Source organism: Eretmochelys imbricata, chromosome 28 (assembly GCF_965152235.1).
Source record: "Eretmochelys imbricata isolate rEreImb1 chromosome 28, rEreImb1.hap1, whole genome shotgun sequence".
Taxonomy (NCBI): Eukaryota; Metazoa; Chordata; order Testudines; family Cheloniidae; genus Eretmochelys; species Eretmochelys imbricata.
Genome location: NC_135599.1, coordinates 6,936,910 through 6,961,798, shown reverse-complemented (window position 1 = coordinate 6,961,798; position 24,889 = coordinate 6,936,910). Strand labels below are relative to the sequence as shown.

The window sequence follows — 24,889 nt, the reverse complement described above, 5'->3', positions numbered from 1 at the left end:
AGCAGTATATAAATTTTTTATTTTTTTTTAAATAAAGCCTAGCAATAAAAAGGTATTTTAATTTAACAGCCTGAGGTAATAACATCCAGAAATGCTATTAAATTGGTTTCAGAGGAGCAGCCGTGTTAGTCTGTATTCGCAAAAAGAAAAGGAGTACTTGTGGCAGCTTAGAGACTAGCCAATTTATTTGAGCATAAGCTTTCGTGAGCTACAGCCGATGAAGTGAGCTGCAGCTCACGAAAGCTCATGCTCAAATAAATTGGTTCGTCTCTAAGGTGCCACAAGTCCTCCTGTTCTTTTTGCTATTAAATTGCAAATCTCAAAAATGTTTAAAAGTGCCTTCGTTTTCAATGCCCTTGCAAAATCTTTGCCTCCTAATAAGGGAAAAATACAGTTTTATTATGCACAATTTTAATAAAAGCCAGCTTTCAAAATGTTGTGATTTCATGTCGCGTTTTCACAAGTTGCACAGCCCGGTTATGCCTGTAAAGGTTCTAAAGACAGCACACGGCTGTGGAGTGAGTCGCCTTACCCACTTTAAAGCTAAGCAGATTGGAAAGATGGAGTTTTACAATTGAAGGTAAAATCTTCCTATGAAAAGAAAAGCAGCTTGAAACCGTTTGAGTCAGCCGGTCGTGGATGCTTAAAAACTGTTTCTCCCACACAGAACAAGTGCACCCAAAAAGCAATAGAAGTAAGGAGTTTTTCCCATACACGTTTTCCTTTCCCCTCTGCCTCTCTTCCCCACTCCTCTTTGTCTAAACCCTTCCCTGGTTCATCTCTTTCCCTCCCCTCCCTTGGCCAATCTGCTCTCCCAACGGTCCCTGCTTTACTTTTCTACCATTCCTCCCCCTTCTTCTTACGGCTTGAAGCCGGTTCAAAGAGAGATCTGGCCAAAGTACAAACAATATATATAACCTGCCGTTTGTGTGTTCTTTACCCAAAAATGAATGCAAAAAGTGTTTTTACCGATAAAAATAAAAAGGACATCAGTGTCTTAATGGGTGTCTTTCTCTCCTTTCTAAATAGTCTTTAACGTACATAAACAGCTAGACCGAAGCAATCCAAGATACAGCCTAGATATAAAAGAATTTTCTTCCATAAACATATTTGGGAAAGCTCAAAATGTTGAGGTTTGGAGAGTGATTTGGCTCCCCATGCAAGTAGGGAATATGAAATTCACCCTTTGCTGAAGCGTAGTCCAAGAGCTACCATACCTAGTGTTGTGGAAAATTAACCATGCGTTGTGTTTGGATCAGATCCGCCTGAGGCTACCTTTATTCAAGCATGCGCATGCAGGGCGAGTCAGCCAGCCAAGCTGCTGCTCTGCTGAAAAAGGGAACACAGAAGCTTAGACAGCTCAAAACCACAATTTAGTTACACATACTTCCTTATTAATATTTTCCCTTATTAGGAACACAGAAAAAACAAGCTTTTCCTGTTATTCACAGGTTGTTCTTTTGCGGTTACCGGCTTTCCCAACACTAATTGTTGAAGTTACATTAGACAAGACTGGTTACTGCAGTTCTGTCTTGTTAGTAATTTTCCACACTCTCTTCTTCTGCCCGGTGACCACGTATACAGTTATCTTGACGAGAGTTTAGGCCTACTCTCGTTTTTCATCTACACCGAGGAGCAACTGCACTGGTCTATTTTGAATACCAGCAAGATTATCTCTCTTTAAAGAACAATCCAGTGTCCCTAAATCCCACCAAAGGCCTGTTAAAATCTGACCAAACAGTTTCAAGTCACATGGGTAATGTGTGAATTTTCTGGAGAAATTCCACCCTTTGCAGAGAATTTTGCTATAAATATGGTGTAAGGGACTGCAGAAGATTTTGTTACAGCCTAGCTAGGGAACTTCCGCTTTCTCGAGGCCGCCCGGTCACCGTAGGACATGGGAAACCAGCTGTAACCAGCTTTAGGCCGGTTCTGTCTGCCCTGCATGGCCCTTTGCCAGGTAGTGGAAGTGCTTATTATGGCTCGCTGTTTACCCCTTCGTTGGACTCCGTCCCAGGCAAAGCTCCGGTGTGCTGGGTTCTCCGCCTCCGTGACAGCAACGCTTGGAGTCCCCGTTGTGGGTGTGTCACCAACCTTCAATAAAGCCAATAACTCGCGGCTTAGCTGCGTGTGGGTCTCATTTTTCAGAGTACCTCTGCCGGCCTGCGGTGCTTCGAACACCTTGGCCCAGAACATGTGGTAATTCCGAAAGGACAAGTGTGGGATGATCCCAGGGGTTATTTCAATCCCACTCAACATTTCCAGGAAATGAGCCTAATATTAGCTTTAAGAAGTCCATCTCGTAAATTTTAAGAAGGGTAATGCCTTTGTTTTAGTGCATAATCCATTGTCTAAAAGTATTAAAAAATTCTTGCACCATTTAATGTAGGTATTGTGTTGTCTTCCATATGGAAAGGACAAAACTTTGTCCCATCAGTTACCCACTACTGGTAAAGTCCCCAAACTAAACTTAATAGAGAGGGTATGTGTTGTACTGTACCTTCCTTTCAATTTAACACTCATTCAAAAACAATAAATCACAAAATTCTCCCTACACCTAGCTAATTCAAGTGGAAAAATACGATTAAATAACAAACGGAACACACACACAAATGAAATCCTGTTTAATTCTAGTGCAATAACATCAGTTCGACAATCTATCATGCTGCGTAAAGTTAAAAAAAATGGAAATTCCTCCCCCAAAGATGCATATTTTCCAAAACAAGTGAAAAAAATGAAACGAAGCTTGCTAATAGTTTAGCCTTTAAAGATAAAAACTGAATGAAAAAAATCTGTTTTCTAAAAACTGTCTGACGTGTGTAAAAAAACCCTCCACACAATAAAAATTAAAACCCCTTCATAATCAAATCAGTGTGAAAAATGACATCATATTCTATGAACTGCTCAAAAATGCATACAGAAAATTTAAACTTCCTAGGATATATACATAAATATATTGAAGAATTTCTTCTCCATATAATGTACCCTTGTGCCAGTTTAAAAAAAAAAAACTAAGCTGTAAAAGTTAATTAATTATAAACAACTAAGAAAATCCTCCTAAATAAGTAGCCCGTGCAATCTGTACATCACAATTTAGCCAAGCTAAGTTTAAAAAACAAACAAACCAACCTCTTAAACATAGCAAAGTTTTTAAATCCTAAAAGTAATTCTAAAAAACCCCAACACAAACTAGCTTTCATTTGTTAAAAAACGTAATATAGCTGAAAAAGAATGCCCTTTGGAGTAAAAATTTCCCCAAGTAAATTTAATTATTTCATTCACAAAGCTTTATTTACAGCAAAACAAGCAAGCAAATAAAAAATAACCACTTATGTTCATAATACTTTAATTTTTAGTACCACTGTTGCTGGGGAAAATTTGTCATTAGTAAAAAGTCAATGAGCCAGAAAAGAGTAAATTATTTAGCCTTCAAAATTCGCTCTACTGTAAGCTCATAAATTGCAGACGCTAATGAATTTTAATACTCTTTCCAATGTGTCAGAACTATGTTGTTTCCTGGCCATCTGCAATTACTGCAGGCGATTCATTCAAGAATATACCAGACCCCTTAGTAAACTACCACAAGAATATCTTGCCCATATGCTCAGGGTTTAGCTGATCGCCATATTTGGGGTCGGGAAGGACTTTTCCTCCAGGGCAGACTGGAAGAGGCCCTGGGGGTTTTTCGCCTTCCTCTGTAGCATGGGGCTCGGGTCACTTGCTGGAGGATTCTCTGCTCCTTGAAGTCTTTAAACCACGATTTGAGGACGTCAATAGCTCAGACACAGGTGAGAGGTTTTTTGCAGGAGTGGGTGGGTGAGATTCTGCAGCCTGCGTTGTGCAGGAGGTCGGACTAGATGATCATAACGGTCCCTTCTGACCTTAGTGTCTATGAATCTATGAAAGTTCCCTCTAATTTCTGACAGGCCATGTGCGCAAAAAAATTTTTCTGTGCAAATTTTTGTGTGCGCGGGGTTTCGGATCTGCGTGCGCACGCAGACGCGCACAGCTTGGAGGGAAGAGTGGAGAGGGGTTGTCCGTGTGCGGCTGATCTCTATTGCAGGAGTATTTGTGTAAAGAAAGCAAATCACACTTAGAATTCACAGTCTCTGTGCACCGATTTCTCCTGCCCTGGGAAGCCGCCAACCCGCAGGGCCCAGGCCACCTCTCGCTCAGCAGCGGGGCCAGGCTGGTATCAGCAGGGTAATGTAATAATGGGGGGCCTTAAGTGTGAGGCTTTTTCTGGTGTCCCCCCACAGTCCCTGCCCCAGGGAAGCAGACCCTAGGGGTAACACAGGGGCAACAGCAGCATTGAGATTTTGCCATTCTCAGCCCGGCGGGTCACCAGCCTGAAGGAGACCCCCGGGGTGAGTTCCCTTGGGACTCACTAGACACTGGGGTGGGGATTTCCCCAGCTCCCAGTGGGAACCAGCCAGGGCCAGGCAGCAAAAGGAGCTGGGAAACTCTTCCCCCGCCCCGACCCCACTTCTTTCTCCCTCCACCCCACCTCCCCTTTTCAATTTCTCTCTCCTCTTTCCCTTTCTAGCCCCTTCCCCATCTCCTCTCCCTCTCTGGTTGGGAGAATGGGTCACTTTCCTGCTCCCATGGGGGACCCACACACCCCTGGGACTGGGACTGGCAGACAAGGTGTATTTGGGGGGGGTATCTCTGGCTGCAGCCCGGGTTGGTGTTTGCAAGACACAGGAAGGGGCTGGAGCCGCTGGAGGCTGGAGGAAGGAGCCCGGAGAACAAAGCCCAGACCCCGGACCAGAGGTTGCTGCTGCTCCCCGGGGGCTGTGCTGGTGGGGCGTCATTAACCCCTCCCGGCCCAGGGGGGGGCTTTCCCCAGCTGGGACCAGCCCCCCCGCACCAGGAGCCCCCCGGTGAGTGAGGGACCCCCGGGGAGGGGTAGGAAAGTGCCCCTCTGCACAAAGGGGTCTGGGAAGCTCACATCTGGCAGCATCTGGGAAGCCCCCTTCCCTGGGGCCCCGCTGGGGGGATTCAGGTGGGGAAGGAAACCGGGCCCCGCTGCGGTTTCTACCTTTGTGGGTCAGGGAGGGAGGGATGAGAAATGAGCAGGGGTGGAGGGAGGGGGCAGACCGTGTGAAGGGGGGGAGATGGACCTGGCTCTGGGCGGGCAGGAGATTGCAGGGGGTTGCGGGGAGGGGGGCTCAGTGATTTGAGCGTTGGCCTGCTAAACCCAGTGTTGCGAGTTCAATCCTTGAGGGGGCCATTTAGGGATCTGGGGCAGAAATTGGGGATTGGTCCTGCTTTGAGCAGGGGGCTGGACTAGATACCTCCTGAGGTCCCTTCCCACCCTGATATCCTATGATTGTGTGAAATCGGATTGTTCCACTTCTCACTCATAGAAATCTTCCCCCTTTCTTTCTAATCAGCAAGTACTTGTATCAAATCCACGTCACCTTTTCTCCCAGCTGACTGAGCCTTTCTCTGGTCTCCTCAAAAACGAATGAGGAGTCCGGTGGCACCTTAAAGACTAACAGATTTATTCGGGCGCAAGCTTTCGTGGGTAAAAACCCCACTTCTTCAGCTGCATGGAGGGAAAATGTGTTTGTGGATACAGACTAACGCGGCTACCCCCCGATACTTGACACTCTGGTCTCCTCCCGAGATTTTGCTGCCTTAATTCTCAAAGGCCTGTTTAAAATCTCCTCTGATTTGGGATATTTTCCCACCTGTGTTATCTGCAGTGATGTGTCCTTGTTTGGGTGGGAAATTGTGAGTCATCCCCTAAAGGGGAAAGGGGTTAGGGGGTGCAGCCTGGGAGAGCCCCGAAACCTGGCTGGCTCTGGGGTGGGGCGGCCGTTCTCTGCCAGCAACAGGGCCTGGAAGGGGCACCGCAGGGGAAAGCAGGAGCAAGTGTCACCAATGGGGTAACCACTCCCAGCAGGTGCCTGCCCGTCTGCCCAATGGAAGTACCCCACAGCCACCAGCTGCCTGTCCCCTGCCCATCCCCACCCCACTGCCAAGGAGCCGTCCGGATCCGCACCCCCTCTTCTGCCCTTTTAAAGCAGCCTCCCCAAGGGTTCCCTGCTGCCTGTGGGGCTGGGGCTGGCGCTGGGGAACCAGTACTGTCTGTTTACCGAACCGTCATCTACAAGCCTTTCAAACTTTCCCACTCAGAATTGGATATCAATATAAAATCCCCATAGACCTTTGTGGTTTTTTCCCCCCTCATAGTATCAATTTTGGACCCATTTTCTCCCCCATGATCAAAGCTACATATAAAACACCCTAACCCCCCATCCTCCTCTCTCGCTAGTTAGCTATTACTGATTTCATATGTCCCAGATTGCTCCCGGTTTCAATAGTTCTAAAAGATTATTAATATAAAATCTCCCCCGGTTTTGCCCCTGTCTGGCATGTTGATACCAAAGTCCTGGCGAATGTTGCCCGTTTCTCTCTTTCTCCATATTATAAAATATGGATAAGCCAGTCATTAAAATTTTACTTCTTTACCTATCACCCGCTATGGATGGAAAATCCCACATTTCCCCGCTGTCCTTTCAGAAAATGGATCCAATATCCCTCAGATGTCCACCTGTCTTTGTCCCATTACCGAACATGGCTCTCAAACCTCGCATTTTGCCTTTCTCCATGTCATTATGAAATGTCAGTTAAAAATCCTCTCCAGTTTGGGGGATGTTCCTCGTGTTTTTTAAATGCAGAAATGTCTCTGTTTCTGGTGGGAGCCAGTAGCCCCAAGTCATTCTCCACACTGGAGATCCCAGAGGGTTAAATTCCCAAATGATCAACTTTCCCCTCTCCTTTGAGAATCAATTGTTCCCCCCTTTTATCTCCATTAAAAATGTTTGCTGGTGAAAGAGACTTGCCCCACATTGAATGCCCATCAAAGCCAGAGGCCTCCCCCTCTTCAGCGAATCAGTGCTCACAGGAGATTTGGCTGGACATTGATGGCACAGGATGAGGGGCTCACTCCTCTGCTGTAGGGTGTAACTGGCTCTTTGCTAGCCCAAGCAGTGCCCAGAGTGGCTGAGACTCTCCGTGCTCCTGTATTAACCCATCGCCGCTTTCTCCAGAAGTGTCCCAAACCCCACGGCCAACGGTCTCCACGAGGGGTTGCTTCCTGCAACACTGAGATGCAGCCACTTCTGGGGGGCGCTCCAGGGAGGCCAGTGGCAGATCATGGACAAAGTTCTTAAGTATTTTGGATCCTTCATTCTCCTGTGAAAGCAGCACCCCACCCGGGGTTCCCTCTACCTGCGTGAATGACTGGTACGGGGTGGTGATATCTTTCTATCCACTTATCAAATGCTGATATAAAATCATGACAGATTTTGCTTCTCCCCCCCCCCCCCACTTTGAAACTGGAGGAATTTCAGGTTTTGGAAGGAAAACTGATGCCCTGAGTCCTTTTTCTAGAGATGGGGGGGGACGGAGAGGGTTAAACCCCCCTCAGCAATGGGTCTGTTTAAAAGGATTGTGGCTGCCTCCCTCCTGACCCATGTTTCTGGGCTCGTTGAGACCAGTGTTAATCCGGATTCATTGCAGAGGAGGATGAGGAGTGACTCCAGATTAACAGGGGGGCGAATGAGATCAGCTGTCCCTGTGGGGAGGTGGTTCCATTATCTGCTGTCACCAGAAGCTCTGGATGCTGCTAAAGGACGGGAGGAAGTTATCTCTGTGTGTGTCTCTCTCTCTCTCAGGATATTGGTGTTGAGTTTCCTGGGTCAGAGGCTGCAGCCTCCATTGTGATCTGGGAGACCAGATTTAGCAGCTGCTGCTCCCGCAGCGGGATCTGTGCCAGGGAGTTGCCATAATTAAAGTTTCCTAGGTGCCAGCCAAGGTGAGGACTTTCTCCAGCTGGTGCTAGCCCCCTAGGGCAGCCCTAGGCTTTGCCGACATCAGCTCATGGTCCGGAGACTCCCAAGTGATCGAGGGAGAGTTTGGGGAAAGTGCTATGTCTGCTCTTGTCGGTAAAATTTATGTCACTCAGGGGTGTGAAAAAAACAAACCCCGGACTGACATAAGTTACGCTGACAGAAGCGCCGGTGTGGACGGTGCTATGTCAACGGCAGACACTTTCCGACTGACATAGCTACCGCCGCTCGTTAGGGGGTGGTTTAATTATGTCGACGGAAGAGTTCTTTCCCGTTGGCATAGAACAGGTACCCGGGAGACCTGACCGCCGTGCAGCTGCATCGATACAGCTAGGCCGCTGTAAGGTCTCTCGTGTAGACATGGCCTAATCTACTTCTAGAACCAGTTCTTATTGTCTTTTATGTCCCTTGCTTGGAGTGAGTCACCCTGTGCTTTAGCCTTTCTAATTTTGTACCTACACCCTTGTGCTGTTCGTCTGGACTCATCCTTAGCAACTCTCCGTGTTTCCAGTTTTCGAAGGATTCCGTCTTCTTTTCAAGAGCTACTGATGCAGCCTTATTGGCCTCTTACTCTGACCTTTCGTTTGGGATAGTTTCCCGCTGAGCCTTTAATATGATCTTTTTGAGAAACTGCCAGGTCTCCTGAACTCCTGTTTCCTCTAGATTTCCTTCCCACGGGACCTTACGGACCCGTTCTCTGGGTTTGTTAAAGTCTGCTTTTTTGAAGTCGGGGGGTGTGAGAAAACCTGGATTTGTGCTGGAAATGGCCCACCTTGATTATCATTCACATTGTAAGGAGAGTGGTCACTTTGGATGAACTATTGCCAGCAGGAGAGTGATTTTGGGGGGGCGGGGGCGGAGGGTGAGAAAACCTGGATTTGTGCTGGAAATGGCCCAACTTGATTATTATACACATTGTAAGGAGAGTGATCACTTTAGATAAGCTATTACCAGCAGGAGAGTGGGGTGGGAGGAGGTATTGTTTCATGGTCTCTGTGTATATAATGTCTTCTGCAGTTTCCACAGTATGCATCCGATGAAGTGAGCTGTAGCTCTCGAAAGCTCATGCTCAAATAAATTGGTTAGTCTCTAAGGTGCCACAAGTACTCCTTTTCTTTTTGTCCTCATTCTGCGGCTTTCACACCTGCCTTTCCTTAGACTCATTAAGTCCATCATCTCATGATCGCTTTCACCCAAATTACCTTCACAACCAATTCCTCCCTGCTAGTCAGAATCCCGTCTCAGATGGCTCTCCCGTGGTTACCTCTTCCATGTTCGGAAACAAAAGTTGTCCGCAATACGTTCCAAAAACGTACTGGCCATTTTCTCTTTGGCCATAACAGATGTCTTGGCAGCTACTGTCGCCCCATTGCTATCAGCTCGTATCTGTTGGGTGCTCCTTTTATTTTCATGGCAGAGGCTAGAATGGCTACTGAAAAAGGGCCTGGTTGGAGCCATGAAGTGAAATGAACGAAAGCCTGTTCTGAAATCTCCCCTGTAGCTCTTCTCGCCCTGCCAGGCTGCAGAACGATGTCCATGTTTCGCTCCAGCTCAACCCAGCCTGCTACAGGACAGTCGCGGGGAAGGGAAATGGCTGCAGAGGAGCCAGTTCAGGTAGGGATTATCAGGGGGGTTGCTGGTGGGTTCCTGCTGGAGGGAGAGGGGCAGCAAATACTCCGGAGATGGGAACTTCTGGGCAGTTTAGTTTGGAGGTTGGAGCGGGGCAGGAAATACACAGGGTGGAGAAAGGGAGGGGGGAAAGCGTGGGACAAACTTGCTGGGACTTGTTTAACCTGGGCCCTAGGTTCTAGGAACAGAGAATGGGGTGTGGGGGCGGGGGTGTCAATGTGGAAATTGCCTTATTTGTGGAACAGGATACAACTCCCCTGGGCAGGAGTGGGGAAAAAACTCACCAGACTCCCAGGGCTGGAGTCTGAAACTACTGATCAGAAGCTTCCATTGGATATGAAGGGGGCACCAACCAGTGAAGCTTAGGGGAGATGCTCTGCACCCCCACATCTAGCTGCTGGCACTGGGGACGGCGTTGGGCTTCCTACCAGGGAGCTCACCCTGGACCCTGCTAGGGGCTCCATCTCCTGTATCCGTCTCTGGATAGTAGGTGTGTGATGGATCTGCTGGGAGAGACGAGGGGCTCTCTCTTCGCCCCTCACCCTGGTGTTTCCTGGATGCTCTGAGCGGGGTGGGGGGTGGGATTTTGTTGACTGGGAGCTTCCCAGAGCTTCCATTTGTTTGGCTCCTCTCCCCCACGAATAGTGGGGCTGTGAGTGGGGCAGCAGGTCCTGAGTGGGGGGCTCTTGCTCTTTCAGGGGCCGGTGACCTTCGAGGAGGTGGCTGTGTATTTCACCAGGGAAGAGGGGGCTCTGCTGGACCCCGCTCAGAGAGCCCTCTACAGAGACGTCATGCAGGAGACCTACGAGAATGTGACCTCGCTGGGTAAGGATTCCCATCCCCTCGGTTATTAGAAGGGGAAATGGAGAGTTAAGGTTCATGTCACCCCCACAATGTAACCTTAACTCTGCCCTGATTCAGCATGACCCCGACATGCGAAGGACACACACACTAGCCCTCTGCCCTCCCCTGCTACCCAACGCTCTGGGAACAGGGCACAGAAGACCTTGAAATAGTTATAACCATTAGAAACAACTTATCAGCATCACCATGTCCGACTATACAAATTAAATATCCTTAAACCAGTCTCTAATAAGTTCTCAAGCTGTATTTTTCTTCTTTTGCCTAGCTGCGCTACACTGTTATCATCAGTGGAATTTTGTTTGCTTGGTTTGTGTGTCTGAAATCAACGTTTACTGACATGTACCAATAAAAATCTAACCCTTGCAAGCCAATCCATTCACTGTGGCCTGAGCCACCCTTCCTGAACCCTTATGTTCCTCACAGCCCCAAGACGAGCCTTTCCCTGGCACAAATGTGCCTTTGGTGGTGTTATAGTGGGTAGTGACACTTCTGGGGACACATCGGTTCTCATTCATCCCTCCCCATCTGCAGCAGCCACAATCTCTATTCCCTACCGGCGCCTTGGATCTGTGAGCCGGTGCCTCCCGAGGTCACGTCGTCTCATAAGCACCGACTCCATGGGTGCTCCGGAGACAGAGAGGAGCAAGCGGCGGGTGGGTGGGTGGGAGGAGCCGAGGGGGAGGAGAGGAATGGGTGGGAGTCACTCGGGGGGGGAGAGGGCAGAGAGGAGTGAGCAGCAGGGGGGCCTCAGGGGAGGGGGCAGGAAGGGGCAGAGTGGGGGCAGAGCGGGGGTGGAGCACCCACCAGCAAAAACAAAAGTCAGCCCCTGGGCTTGGTCTGATTTTAATCTTTTTATATTCTCCTTTTCAAGAGGAATTAGCACGTTGCTCCTGCATTATAGCCTCTAACTCTCCAAACTTCTCCAGACTTTCCCATACTTCTCCCGCTCACACCTGACTTACTCGATTCCCCAGTTCTTCAAAATATGCTTTCCTCTCCCCTGACATACTGTAGGGAGCGTCATCCCTAGATGGCCAGCCCATCTTCCCCATCACTGGCTCTGGGCCTCTCTCTGTCAGTAAGAAGCAGTTACACGGTGGATTCCCCGCTAGCTGGCTTCTCCACTTTCTGGGATATGGAGTCACCTTCTGTGTTTTAGGAGCCCCCTGGATGATACATGTCTGGTTGTGCATGTTTGCAGCAGAGATGGTGATAGTTAAATCCCTCCAAAGTAGAGTGACCTGCCTCTTGGAGCATCTGGGATCTGGGCCCAGGATTTTACGGCTGGGTTTAAACTAACAGAATGTGACAAATGTCCCCTGAATTCACCCAATCTCCACTTGTTTTCTTTCCCCTGAGCAGGGTTTCCAGTTTCGAAACCTGACGTGATCTCCCAGCTGGAACAAGGGGAGGAGCCGTGGGTCCCACATCAGCAGGGCTCAGAGAAAAGGGGGATCCTGAGAGGTCCCTGCACAGGTGAGGAATCATTAAAACCAACTCAGAATCTGTCAGTGCCTGAAGGAAAGAGCTGGGATTCCCTGAAAAGACCTTGTGAGCTCTCTGTCTCAGATCTTGTAGCAGATCCCTTCCTGACCTCCCTTTCCTGTGAGCCTTTGGGTAGGAGGTGGAAGCAGAATTGATCCCCCTCTTCTCTCCCCAATGGGGAAGATTTTAGGGAATTCAGTTCCTGGTTTTTTTCTCTCTCCAGCACTTATTTTGATTTTCTCTTCCTTTTTCCATTCCTGATTCTGAGGTTTCTCTCTCTGTCCCAGCAGGTGATGGGACGGTGAGTGAGAATGAGGAGCAGAATCCAAAGCAGGAAGATGCGGAGCAAGTGGAATCACCCAGGGCATTAGCACAAAGATCTAATGTGAATGTGTCCAGGAGTCGTGAGCAGGAAAGTGCCTGCAAGAGTCAGCACAGGCCAGGGAGAGAGCAGGGAAACCAGCCAGGGCAGAAAGTCGGTCAATCCATTAATTGTTGGCAAACTCACAAAGACCTCAAAGAAACCGCAGCCCAGCAGGGAATCCCCATGGGAGACAGAAACAACACATGCCCTGAGTGTGGGAAAGACTTCAGTTACCGCTCGGCCCTTATCACACATCGAAGAAGCCACACAGGAGAACGACTCTACATATGCTGCGTGTGTGGGAAAAGCTTCACTCAGAGCTCACACCTTGTTAGAGATCAGAGACTCCACTCAGGAGAGAGACCCTACGAATGCTGTGAGTGCGGGAAAATTTTCACCCAGAGCTCAACCCGTGTCCGACATCGGAGAATTCACACGGGAGAAAGACCCTATGGATGCACAGTGTCAGAAGAGGTTCAGTGACAGCCCAGCCCTTATTAAGCATCAGAGAACCCACACAAGAGAAAGACCCTATGAGTGCTGTGAGTGCGGGAAAACCTTCATTGACAGCTCCTCCCTTATTAGGCACGAGAGGGTCCACATAGGAGAGAGACCCTATGAATGCTGTGAGTGTGGGAAAACCTTCACTCAAAGCTCAGCCCTTATCAGGCATCAAAGAACCCACACGGGAGAGAGACCTTACGAATGCTCCGAAAGCGGGAAAAGCTTCACGGACAGCTCACACCTTATCAGGCATGAGCGAATCCACACAGGCGAGAGACCCTATCTATGCGCAGAGTGTGGGAAAAGCTTCGTTGTGAGCTCAAACCTTGTTGCACATCAGAAGAGCCACAAGGGTGATAAAAAATCATTAAAAAAATAAAACCTGACCAAAGATAGATTTTTTTTCTTTAATATTTTTGCTAATTCCCACATAGTGACTTTTGAGGCTATTTGTGCCATTTACGTCTCAGATGCGCCAAGAGAGATGCCCATTTTTGCCTTTTACAGCTTGCCCTTTTTTGGGGTGAATCCTGTGGTCCTTTCTATCAACTCTTTTGTCCTGTGAGTCCTGGCAGTATGTGCCAAGAATGTCCATCAGCACCAGCTGGGAGAGATATGGGTGATCTCCACTAGCTACATCTCCCAGATAAAATCTACCAGGGTCTTTTCTCCACTAGGGTTTTCCATGGAGTTAGCTAGCTTGCATTAGCTCGTCTCATGTTAAAACAGAACTAGTCTTGCACAAAAGATGTAGCCCGTGTCGAGTGGCCGGGGTTATCACGCCCGTTTCCTCATCACCTCACCTAGCCATGACTTGTCCTAGTCTAAACCAACCTGGAGTATCACACTGATACTGTGCCTCTCCCTGAAAAGCAATTGTTAGGGTCACCAAGTTTCCCCTTTAGGGAACAGATTGCCTCATTCCCACTTGTTCTCAAATTGCCCTGGGTGGTACTGAACAGCGGTTATTTTGGGGTACCATTTTTCTCATTACAAATATATTTAAATATATCAAAGAGCGGGGGGGACAGTGTCATTTCAGCCTCTGTGACCCCAGAAAGAGATGGGATGGGTTGGAGGGATTCTCTCCTTCCCCATCACCCCAGCAATGTTACCTTCTACAAGAGCTGTGTAGAGTTTATCTTCTTCGCGTTCTACCCCTCCACCACCCAGAGTGTCCCATGTTGTTGTGATGCAGTGTTCTCAGCCCTCTGTGCTTTAGACTCTCTCTTTGGTGCCTTTGATCCTAAATGAGACTCGTTAGGGCTGGAGATGAAGGGGAATTCCAATGGATCCCAGACACAGTGGGAGTTTAAATCCCAGTTTCCATCTGTTGGCAGAGACACTCCTGGGCTTTTCCCTGCTGAGATGGGATTGTTTGTAGATGGAAAGGTTGGCTGCTTTTCCCCCGTTATGATAATCCTAAAGCTTTTGTGAATAACACAGCTCAATAATAATGAGACAGTGCTGAGTGAAGCAGGTTTGAACGGATCGGAGGAGAATGTGATGGGAGAATCTCTTGTCCTGATTGAGCCATCAGATGTATCCTGTTCTGGAATTTCATTTTATATGTAACTGAAAGTGTCTTTATTACCCCTCTGTGATGTGGGTTTTTCTCTCTTTCCTGTAGGCCACTGGGTCAGATAACTGGACACTAATTTTGTTTGACCAAATCTAGCTTAGATTTATTGGGGGCTTTGAGATAAATGACCATTTGCTAAAAGAGTCATTTCTTTATTTATTTTTGCTTTTCCCCCACCACTCGGTGATGACATGGAGGAAGTTCAGGTGGACTTTAGTCAACAAAGGATAATACTCCATGCTATTGGACATGTTACCAAGGAAACAGCACTGTCTTTAAATCTCCATTCTGAAATGGTGAACCACAGGACATCCGAAATCGTGCAATTAACTGAAGTGACTGAATACAATTACAGTGGTTTTTAACTGTTTGGGTCAGTATTGTCTCAGATGATCTTGGAATAGAATTCCACAGTAAGTGCCTTGGAACTAGGAAACTGTAAGTCTCTTGGTTCGAAAAGAAGGTGTGACCCAGGCCCTACAGGGGGTTATTCCTGAAGAGATCTCCTCGCCACTCCTGTGATTTGGGAAATGCTGTCCCGAATGATGCAGATGCAGAGGTGGTGTTTTTGTTGAACTCACCCTTTGTCGGTGCTGCAGATGTCCACAGAATGAAATCAGTGTTAAATGTGAGATAGCGGCAAAAAAAAAAAATTCCCCACCTATTTTCAGAAAGAAACCCCACCTCTGGTAGCTTCCAGAGATTCTGATCCAGACCTGCAACTGGTCCCTAACTTAGACCTGTGCCATCCGATTAAAGAAATGAACTGGGCATGTTTGCGGAAGCCGTTCCTCACTAACACGGCTGAGACTTTGGGTTGTTTGGAAAAAAGATTCTCTCCCAAAGAAGTGTAAATTTACCCTGATGAAGGTCAAGAACTCAGGCAGAAACAGCAGGAACCCCGTGGTTGGTTTTCGCCTCGGGAGAAAGAAGCTATGGGTTACTATGGTAAACTGTTTTGAGAACACTCCCTAGTTCAATTGCATTGGTTACAGTGTCAAAGGATGCCGTGGTTAGACCGAGAACAATTGTCCTCTACCGTTTGGATCCAAAGTGTCGTAAGCTGAAGAAAGGAATAGTTGATGCCTTCAGAGGACATTCCTTCCCCGTGGATCCCAGTCTGCCTGCCTGGTTGGGCAACTGGGACTTCCATGCTGTGCAAGTGAGGGAATGATGGGTCAGCCTCCGTGTCCGGCGTGCAGAACACACGAATGTCGAGTCCTGTTTCTATGGTTTCGTGTCAAAGGTCCGGTCTACACTGCAGTGGGCTGGAGCACCCATGGGGAAAAAAATGGTGGATGCTAAACACCCATCTGCAGCCCCCCCCCATCAGCTCCTCCCCTTCCTCCTGCACCTCCCACCCACCAGCAGCCCCGCCGATCAGCACCTCCCGCTCCCTCCCCGCAACTCCTGCCCACCGTGAGGACTTGGGCTGGAGCCTGGGTTCTGAGACCCCTGTCCCCTTGTGGGGTGTCAGAGCCCATGGTCCAGCCCAAGCCTGAACTTACACATTGTGATTTTTAGCCCCACATCCCGGGCCCTGCAAGCCCAAGTCAGCTGACCCGGGCCATCTGTTGCCATGCTGCAGGTCTTATTCCAGTGGAGATGTACCCGAAATGGACACCCATCTGCTCGGGTTACTGTGCTAGGATTTATAAGCTTTGAATAACTGTTGTATGAGTCTGATGATTCGACTCAGTTTGGTGACCTGATTTCAGTGCAATATTGTTGTTAATGCATTGATTTACTGGTTTGAGCTGAACTTCCTAACTGTGCGTTCAACTCATAGTTGGTTTATTAGTGTTTATAGGGGCTTAGCCTTAGTGTGGTGTGTGTTCTTCATTTTATTTGTTCATTTTAATAAAAATTATAAGCGGATATGGAGTCACATTTCTATCAATAAGCGACATGGGCCAGAGCCATAGAGAATCTGGGGGCAGATCCACTCAAATTCTAGCCAGTCCCTCTAAATTAACCTGGTCCTCATGGAGGAGCATGTGAAGGGTGTGCTGATCTCAACTCCGGCTGTATCGTGTGGGGCTCAGAACACCACAAGAGAAAATCAGCTCTCCTGGCCCAGGCTTTTGGGTGTGTGTGTGTGTGAGAGAGAGAGAGAGAGAGAGCGAGCAGTGTGGCTCACTGAAGGGGGCTCAGTGAGGTGGGGGAGTGTCTCTGAGTAGAGGCAAGGGGGCTTGCTGTGCAGTCATGACCAGGGCCAAGCCCAGCCTGCGCCCCTTTCTGACTTGCCCCGGGTTGTGCCTGGTCAGGCCCGGGTCTGGTTTGAAGGGCTGTAAATGGAGGTAGAAAGCTTGTACAATTCAGCCACTGTGATGCTGACAGCGTAAATGTATGTGCATTAAGAGGGCACATTGGGGCATTCTGGACAGAGGGCAGAGTTAAGGTTGTGTGGACAACCTTAATGGTGAATTTCCTGGTTTTCAGACATTTGAGTTGTGCTGAAGTTGAGGTTCTGCAAGGGATGATATCCCACCAGGCACCCTAAACTCTGTGTTAATGAAGTTTTTTGCCCTTTAATTAAGCCAAGGAGGGGTGGTCATGGCTGCCCACTAGATGTTAACCAACTCGCAAGGCTGACTGCAGGGGTAAACATTTAGAAAGAAAACAATGAAAATTGGCCAGAAGTCCTTGAAAACAAATCATATGCCTTCTATCTGCTCTGGTAAAGGTGGTAAGAAGTGAAGGAAAGGGATTCAAAACCATTCCCTAAGGGAGATGTTTCACCATCTCCATTCTGGGTATCTTCAGTATAAAAGAAAAGAACAAGAAAAGCAAATTGAATTCACAGGAAAAAGTTAGCAAATTTCTTTTCCCTCCCAGGCCCCCAAGAGAAAACCCTGTTCTCCACACAATCCTTTGCTTTATAGATAACTGCTACCCTGAATGTCTTCTATTAACAAACCCTCCATCTGCTCCCTCCAGCGTCTGTGTGCTGAGGATAGGATGAGGAACTGCCAGTCATTTCCTCTTCAGTCTACCTCAGATACAGATGAGATGGCCCTCCCTCACCGTGTACACTGTCCATCTGTCTGTCCATCCACCGTCCATCCATCATTCGTAGAAGCATAGAATCATAGAATATCAGGGTTGGAAGGGACCTCAGGAGGTCATCTAGTCCAACCTCCTGCTCAAAGCAGGACCGATCCCCAACTAAATCATCCCAGCCAGGGCTTTGTCAAGCCTGACCTTAGAAACTTCTAGGGAAGGAGATTCCAACACCTCCCTAGGTAACACATTCCAGTGTTTCACCACCCTCCTAGTGAAAAAGTTTTTCCTAATATCCAACCTAAACCTCCCCCACTGCAACTTGAGACCATTACTCCTCGTTCTGTCATCTGCTACCGCTGAGAACAGTCTAGAGCCATCCTCTTTGGAACCCCCTTTCAGGGAGTTGAAAGCAGCTATCAAATCCCCCCTCATTCTTCTCTTCTGAAGACTAAACATCCCCAGTTCCCTCAGCCTCTCCTCGTAAGTCATGTGTTCCAGACCCCTAATCTTTTTTGTTGCTCTCCGCTGGACTCTTTCCAATTTTTCCACATCCTTCTTGTCGTGTGGGGCCCAAAACTGGACACAGTACTCCAGATGAGGCCTCCCCAATGTCGAATAGAGGGGAACGATCATGCCCCTCGATCTGCTGGCAATGCCCCTACTTATACATCCCCAAATGCCATTGGCCTTCTTGGCAACAAGGGCACACTGTTGACTCATATCCAGCTTCTCATCCACTGTAACTCCTAGGTCCTTTTCTGCAGAAAAACTGCAGAACCCCCAACAGAACCCCAACAGGGGCAACTTAACTATTTCACTCGAGGAGGCGTAAGGAATAAATCAACAGGAACACAGCACTTCCGTCTGATAAGATTCATGCAAGGCAGCATGCTCTATCTAAAACTGACGTTTATCAGATTTAAGCACACACATAAGCAATAGGTTTAGAACATCCCAGATATTTACCTAACATCTGGAATGGTATTGAGTAATTAACAGCAGGTTCGCAGTGGACAGTTGCTGTCCCACCGGGGCGAAAGGGTGTCAAGATGGCTTCAGAGGACTGCTCCAAAGTGCAATATATTAGCTAATCTTTTAAAACTAACTTCTACACAACACACAGGTCGTAATGACACCTACTAAATCATCACTTTTCTAACTTTCAATAAACTTTTCATATCAGCGGCATCGAGACTCAAGGTTTCCCAACCACCCAGGTTTTCAGGCTCAGTTGTTTACACGTTTATCCCTCCCTCCCATTCTGTTTAGCAAAAACTGCCAGCTAGATTTGACCTTGCGTCTGAAAGCCTGTCTCCAAATTAACCCTTAACTATGCTGTGTTCTATTTCATTACTTCATGGTGGCTGAATGCACATAATATGGCTGCAATTAGCTTGATCACATTCTGGGGTATACACACCCCTCAAATCCAGGGCAACACCCCAATATGCCCTCTTAACACGCATACATTTAGTCTGTCAACACCATAGTGGCTGAATTGTACAGGGTTTTGTGGAGGGGTCAGTGAGGTGGGGGGGTGTCTTTAAGCAGGGTCAGGCACTGTTCCCTCTAAGCTGTGTGCGTGAGCACGCACACGCAGATCCGAAACCCCGCGCGCACGGCGAAACCCCGCGCACAGAAAAATTTGCACAGAAGCCCAACAATTTGCACTGAAGAAATTTTTTGCGCACACAGCCTGTCAAAAATTAGAAAAGGAGGACTTGTGACACCTTAGAGACTAACCAATTTATTTGAGCATAAGCTTTCGTGAGCTACAGCTCATGTCATTGGATGCATACATCGGAAGCTCACGAAAGCTTATGCTCAAATAAATTGGTTAGTCTCTAAGGTGCCACAAGTCCTCCTGTTCTTTTTGCGAATACAGACTAACACGGCTGCTACTCTGAAACCTGTCAAAAATTAGAGGGAACATTGCGGGCAGGAGTTTTTTCTCTGCAGTCGCTGTCATGGCCAAGTCCAGCTGTGGTCCTCTCTGGTTTTCCCAGCGTTGGGCCTGGTCAGTCCCAGCTGACGTTGCAGGGGTCTGCTGTGAAGCGCTGTAAACGGAGGCGAAAAGCCTGTGCCAAGTTGGAATGACTGAGGTGTCTGTCTTGGGCCATAGACTGGGCAGTAGAAAGTTGAGGCTGGAGCCTGCAGGCCATCCAGGAGCGGTGTAGGCCCCGAACGAAGCAAGTGGTGAGGCTGTTTCTAGCGAGTGCCGGACTGAGCCTGTCTGCCACAGTGACGGAGCCTGTGCCCGCAGGCTGAAGCACAGAACGGTCCCGCCTTGCTAGCACGCAGGGCCACCTGGGGTCTGCCACCATCAGAACCACAATCCCTGGAGGGGAGGAGACCAAAGCGCTGGAGTGAGAGACGAGTCCAGTCTCCAGAGCCGGCTCGGACCGGGGCTGCCTTTCCGGGTGGGGAGGAGGCAGCACGGGGGTGGAGTCCCCCTCCGGTGGGGGCAGCTTAGAGGGACTTTAGGCTGTGTGTAGGAGGGGTCCCCTCGAGCGGCAGCATCCTGGGGCTTTTCTCTGGGGAGCTGAGCATGGCCTGGCTCAGGAGGGGCAGGGAGCTGGGGCTGCTCTCACTGGGCAGGGAACAAACTGACCCCATGTGTTCAAAATCTCACCTGGGTGGGGGAGAGGAGGAGGGACTGACTCATGATTTCTGAAGGGTTTGGGGTTGTAAAATGACATCCAATCCCAGCCCTCACCCCCAGCACAGAAATGTCTCCTACTTTGCGCCAGCTTGCATCAGGGGGGCAACAGGGGTGCAGAGTATATCCCCCCTCCAGCCCCAGTGCTGGGATCAGGGGGTTCCTTGCTAGCAGATGGGGGAGCAGTCTATAACTCCCCCAGGCCCAGTGCTGGGAGTGGGGTGCCTGGTGGGGGTAACCCTGCAGTGCAGGGGGTTCAACCCTTATCCTGCTGGCCTGGCTGCTGCCCAATCTGCCCCATACACCTCCATTTACTGTACCCCCCTGAATGCTCTGCACAGATAACCCCTCTGTTCCCCACAAACCACTCATAGCCCCTCCCCCAAGGTCTCCCAAAGCTCCTCCGAGCCCCCGGGGAGGGGCAGAGGGGCCCATGCTAGATGCAGCAAGCATGGTCGTGGGGGAGCACAGGGTGGAAAGGCCCAGACCCCCCTCACTCAGCCCAGCCCATGGGGGCAAAAGGATTGGGGCCCACAGGGGAAAGAGGTGGACGTTCATGGGGTGACGGGACTACAGGGCATCATTGTATCAGCGTGAAGGGAGGGGCTGTGAGGGGGAGGGTCCATGGGGGTGTCAGTGTGAAGGGGAGGGCCTATGAGGGGGAGGGCTATGGGGCATCTCTATGAGGGGGAGGGGCTGTTGGGGGGAGGGTCCATGGGGGCGTCAGTGTGAGGGGGAGGGGTTGTGAGGGGGAGGGCTATGGAGTGTCTCCGTGAGGGGAGGGGCTGTGAGGGGAAGGGTCCATGGGCGCGTCAGTGTGAGGGGGAGGGGCTGTAAGGGAGGGTCCATGAGGGTGTCAGTATAAAAGGAGGGGCTGTGAGGGGGAGGGTCCCTAGGGGTGTCAGTGTGAGGGGGAGGGGCTGTGAGGGGGAGGATCCATGGGGTTGTCAGTGTGAGGGGGAGGAGCTGTGAGAGGGAGGGTCCATGGGGGTGTCAGTGTGAGGGAGAGGGGCTGTGAGGGGAAGGGTCTCTAGGGGTGTCAGTGTGAGGGGGAGGAGCTGTGAGAGGGAGGGTTCATGGGGGTGTCAGTGTGGGGGGAGGGGCTGTGAGGGGAAGAGTCCATGGGGGTGTCAGTGTGGGGGGGAGGGGCTCTGAGGGGAAGGGTCCATGGGGATGTCAGTGTGAGGGGGGGGAGCTGTGAGGGGAAGGGTCCATGGGGGTGTCAGTGTGAAGGGAGGGGCTGTGAGAGGGAGGGGCTGTGAGAATATGGTCACCTCCAGGCAGCAGGAGCCCCCTGAGATGGGGGCTGAACTGCCCCCTCCCCCCAGGTGCTTTGGGGGGCCCCTGGGGCCCAGCATGGAGCTGCTGTCCCTGTGGGGTCCCTGGGAGTCACAAAGGGGTGATGTGCGGTTACTGCCCCGTCTGTCCTGGGGTGGGGGCCTGGAGCCCCCGGAACGGCCCTGGGGGGACATCACTGTCTGTGGAAAAGCAGGTCTAGGAACGGGGGTGACAGCGGCAGGAAGGAGAAGAGAGCGTTAAAGCTGCAGCCAAGTCTGGGTGCGCTGGGCGTGGAGGGGCAATCAATCCGACTGAGCCTTTATTCTCCGGGACCCCCGGAGCTCTGCTCCGACCAGGCTGAAGTGGGGAGACAAACCTGCTGCCTTTGCTGATGGCTGAACTCAGGCCTTCAGATTATGATACTCAGGCACGGCCAGCCGCACGGGGGAAGCTCACTGAGCAGCTGCCTGGCCTCCGGGACAGGAACTAAGCAGCGGTTTTCACCCAGGGTCACGGGGGGCCGTTAGCGGGTTTCAGGGGACCTGCCAAAATAAACCAGAGAGCAGGGCCAGCATTAGCCTCACTGGGGCCCAGGGGGGAAAGCTGAAGCCTGAGCCCCACTGCCCGGAGTCAAAGCTGAAGCCCGAGCAACTTAACTTCACAGGGCCCCCGGTTGCCTGGGGCCCCGGGGAATCGCCCTGCCTGCTACCCCCTAACACTGGCCATGGCTTTTAATCTACTGGAGATGCAGAAAAACCGTTGTGGCACAGGTGGGCTGGGGAGTTTTTATAGCATGTTGGGGGGTTCAGAAAAACCCCAGGTCTAAAGCATGCAGGGCCCCAGGAAGCAGGGAGGGAACTTTGATTCCCAGAGAACTGCCCTCGCTCCCTTTCAGCAGCAAAGAAAGTCCATTCCCCCCACCCCTGATGAATCAGCCTGGAGCTAAGGGCAGAGTGGGGGGGTTTCTCCTTTCACTCCTGCTGGGGAGTGCGGGGGTCCCGGGGGCATTTCTAGACGAGCATTTGGAACTGAATTGGGGGAACCGGCCGTTCAGAACGGAAAGCTCATGTTCAGACAACATCTTCCTTTACAGTTTTTTATAATACGATATAATCCTTCAATCCTAGTGTCGCCGTCGTCGATAACATGGCTTGGTCAGCCTGGTAGGACACCGAGGGTAAAACTGACCAGCTCTTCAAAGCCGAGAGAGTGGAAAGAAATCACCTCTCAGAGTCAATGAGTGTAGAAGAGGGGTAGTCAACAGGCAGATGGCAGGCCAAATCTGGACTGCCAGACGCTTTCGAACGGATGCCGAAATCTTTTTATCTACCAATTATTATCATTATTGTTATTTTTTATGATTATTTTCTCTGGAGCAAGACATTTGGACCTTGACAAAAAATAATGGATCACCCCTAAGAATCGCTACTTTCCTTATGTCCTGCTGGCCATTTCCTTTCCCTCCTTTCGGTGAAAAGCGTTGGGCTTTTGCGCAGAAACTTTATTTCCTCGGGAGAGACCCAGGAGCGGGGGCTGCCTGCACGTACCAAGCACCCGCTAGATTAGAAGGTGACCGACGAACACCCTTAAGACGAGGCAGCCGTCCCTGTCAAAAAATCATCTCCCGGCTCCACTTGAGTGACAGCCTGAGTCGTTCCTTAGCCGGGCAGAGCCCAAGGATCGGAATCGTCAGCAGCAGCAAACCCTCCCGTGCGTAGCAGGAACCAACGCCCAAGGTGCTTTAGAAGGAGCTGTCTCCTTCCTTCTGCGGTGAAATTTGCCATTCTGGTCATGGATTTTCATCGCCCGTCTCAGAGGGCAGAGGTGGGGTGGACGCTACCGCAGGCTGGGGTGTGGACCCCGTGTCCCCATCTGTCCGTCACGCTGGGAGCCCGTCTCCGCTCCCAGCTGACAGGCCGCCTCCAGCCTGTCCGGCCAGCTCCTGAGCGCTGTGGGGGTGAGTCATTTGGCGTAAGTGGCACGTAGGAGACACTCTCCCCAGAGGCATTGGTGGTATAGTGGTGAGCATAGCTGCCTTCCAAGCAGTTGACCCGGGTTCGATTCCTGGCCAATGCAGGGACGTGCTCTTTTCTTGGCCGGGAATTGGTTCCAAGGAGTCACCGCTTGCTCCTCTCCTCCCCCAAGGCCCAGCTTGCCCACTGCTCCTGCCCCTACACCCCTCCTCCGAGGCCCTCTCTGCCCCCTCCCCCAGAGAAGTGTGGGTGTGAGGGTCTGGGGGGGGAAGAGGCGGAGCAAGTGTGGGAGCAGGAGCAGCGTGGGCGGGGCCCATGGGGGTAAGAGGCCAAGCCCAGGTGGGGTCAGGGTCCGAGCGCCGGTGGACCTGAGCCCAGCCCCTCTGCACTCAGGGGAGCAGTGTGGGGCCGGGTGGGGGGCTCCGTGAGTAAATCCTCAGAAATCTCACACCTGGGTTTCTAATGTCAGGCCCCAGCAAACAAGTCCCTCTATGTGGGAAGGGAGGGGCTGTGAGGGGGGGGGGGGGCTATGGGGTGTCTCTGTGAGGGGGAGGGGCTGTGAGAATATGGTCACCTCCAGGCAGCAGGAGCCCCTGAGATGGGGGATGAACTTCCCCCTTCCCCCAGGTGCTTTGGGGGGGCCCTGGGGCCCAGCATGGAGCTGCTGTCCCTGTAGGGTCCCTGGGAGTCACAAAGGGGTGATGTGCGGTTACTGCCCCGTCTGTCCTGGGGTGGGGGCCTGGAGCCCCTGGAACAGCCCTGGGGGGACATCACTGTCTGTGGAAAAGCACGTCTAGGAACGGGGATTCCCCGCTGCATGACAGCGGCAGCAAGGAGAACAGAGAGTTAAAGCTGTAGCAAAGTCTGGGTGCGCTGGGTGTGAAGGAGGGTGCCCAGCTCTCCGTCTGCAGAACGGCCAACCCCAAACGTTCAAAAACCCTGAGTCAAGAGCACCAAAAATCACGAGATTGGCTTTAAAACCATGAGATTCTGCAAAAAAGGAAGAGAGCTCTGCATCTTTTTAATCGCCTTCTGCTTGTTGAGCATTTAGGGCGCACGGGGGTCCCATTTTGGAGCTTTCTCCACAGCCACGTACTGTTTCTTTAAGAGCCAAGGCTGAAATCATCACATACTCACTTGACTCCAGGAGCTGGGGCTTTACGGAAAAACAATAATTCTCACGCGACTCATGGCAGAATCCCGAGCGCTGGCGAATCGAGTGAGTCCTTATTCCCCGGGATTCGCCCCCCGGAGCTCCGCCTCGACAAGTCTGAAGTGGGGGCAAAGCTGCTGCCTTCGCTGATGGCTGAACTCAGGCCCTTAGAGTGGGATATTCAGGCACGGCCAGCCGGAGGGGGAAGCTCACTGAGCAGCTCCGGGACCGCCTGAGCCTGCAGGGCCTCGGGGGGCAACGAAGCAGCCGGGTCAGGCTGGGAACCTTGATTCCCAGGGAACTGCCCTGGCTCCCTGCTCAGCAGCGAAGAATAATTTCTCTCCCATTCCCCAGTAAATCAGCCTGGAGCTAAGGGCAGAGCTGGGGGGGGGGTTCTCCCTTCACTCCTGCTGGGGAGCGCGGGGGTCCCGGCGGGGGCGTTTCTCGAAGAGAATTTGGAACTGAACTGGGGGAACCGGGCACCCGCCTTTCATTACAGACTACGTCTTTATGTGCAGCTTTTTCATAAC

General features: G+C 50.7%; 2 protein-coding genes and 1 non-coding gene across 3 annotated transcripts in view; 2 read left to right on the top strand and 1 right to left on the bottom strand.

Moving 5' to 3' along the window:
* The window catches only part of LOC144258256 (uncharacterized), a 190,458-nt gene that overhangs the window by 41,735 nt on the left and 123,834 nt on the right, over positions 1-24,889 (bottom strand).
* LOC144258250 (uncharacterized) overlaps positions 10,210-24,889 on the top strand; it is a 56,594-nt gene continuing 41,914 nt past the window's right edge. The window contains exon 1 of the mRNA XM_077806669.1: positions 10,210-10,316. Coding sequence (XP_077662795.1) covers positions 10,283-10,316 — 34 coding nt within the window. The 5' untranslated portion in view covers positions 10,210-10,282. The remainder of the gene's footprint in view (positions 10,317-24,889) is intronic.
* TRNAG-UCC (transfer RNA glycine (anticodon UCC)) lies at positions 23,238-23,309 on the top strand. The gene has a single exon. It is a non-coding gene; the product is annotated as a tRNA-Gly (tRNA).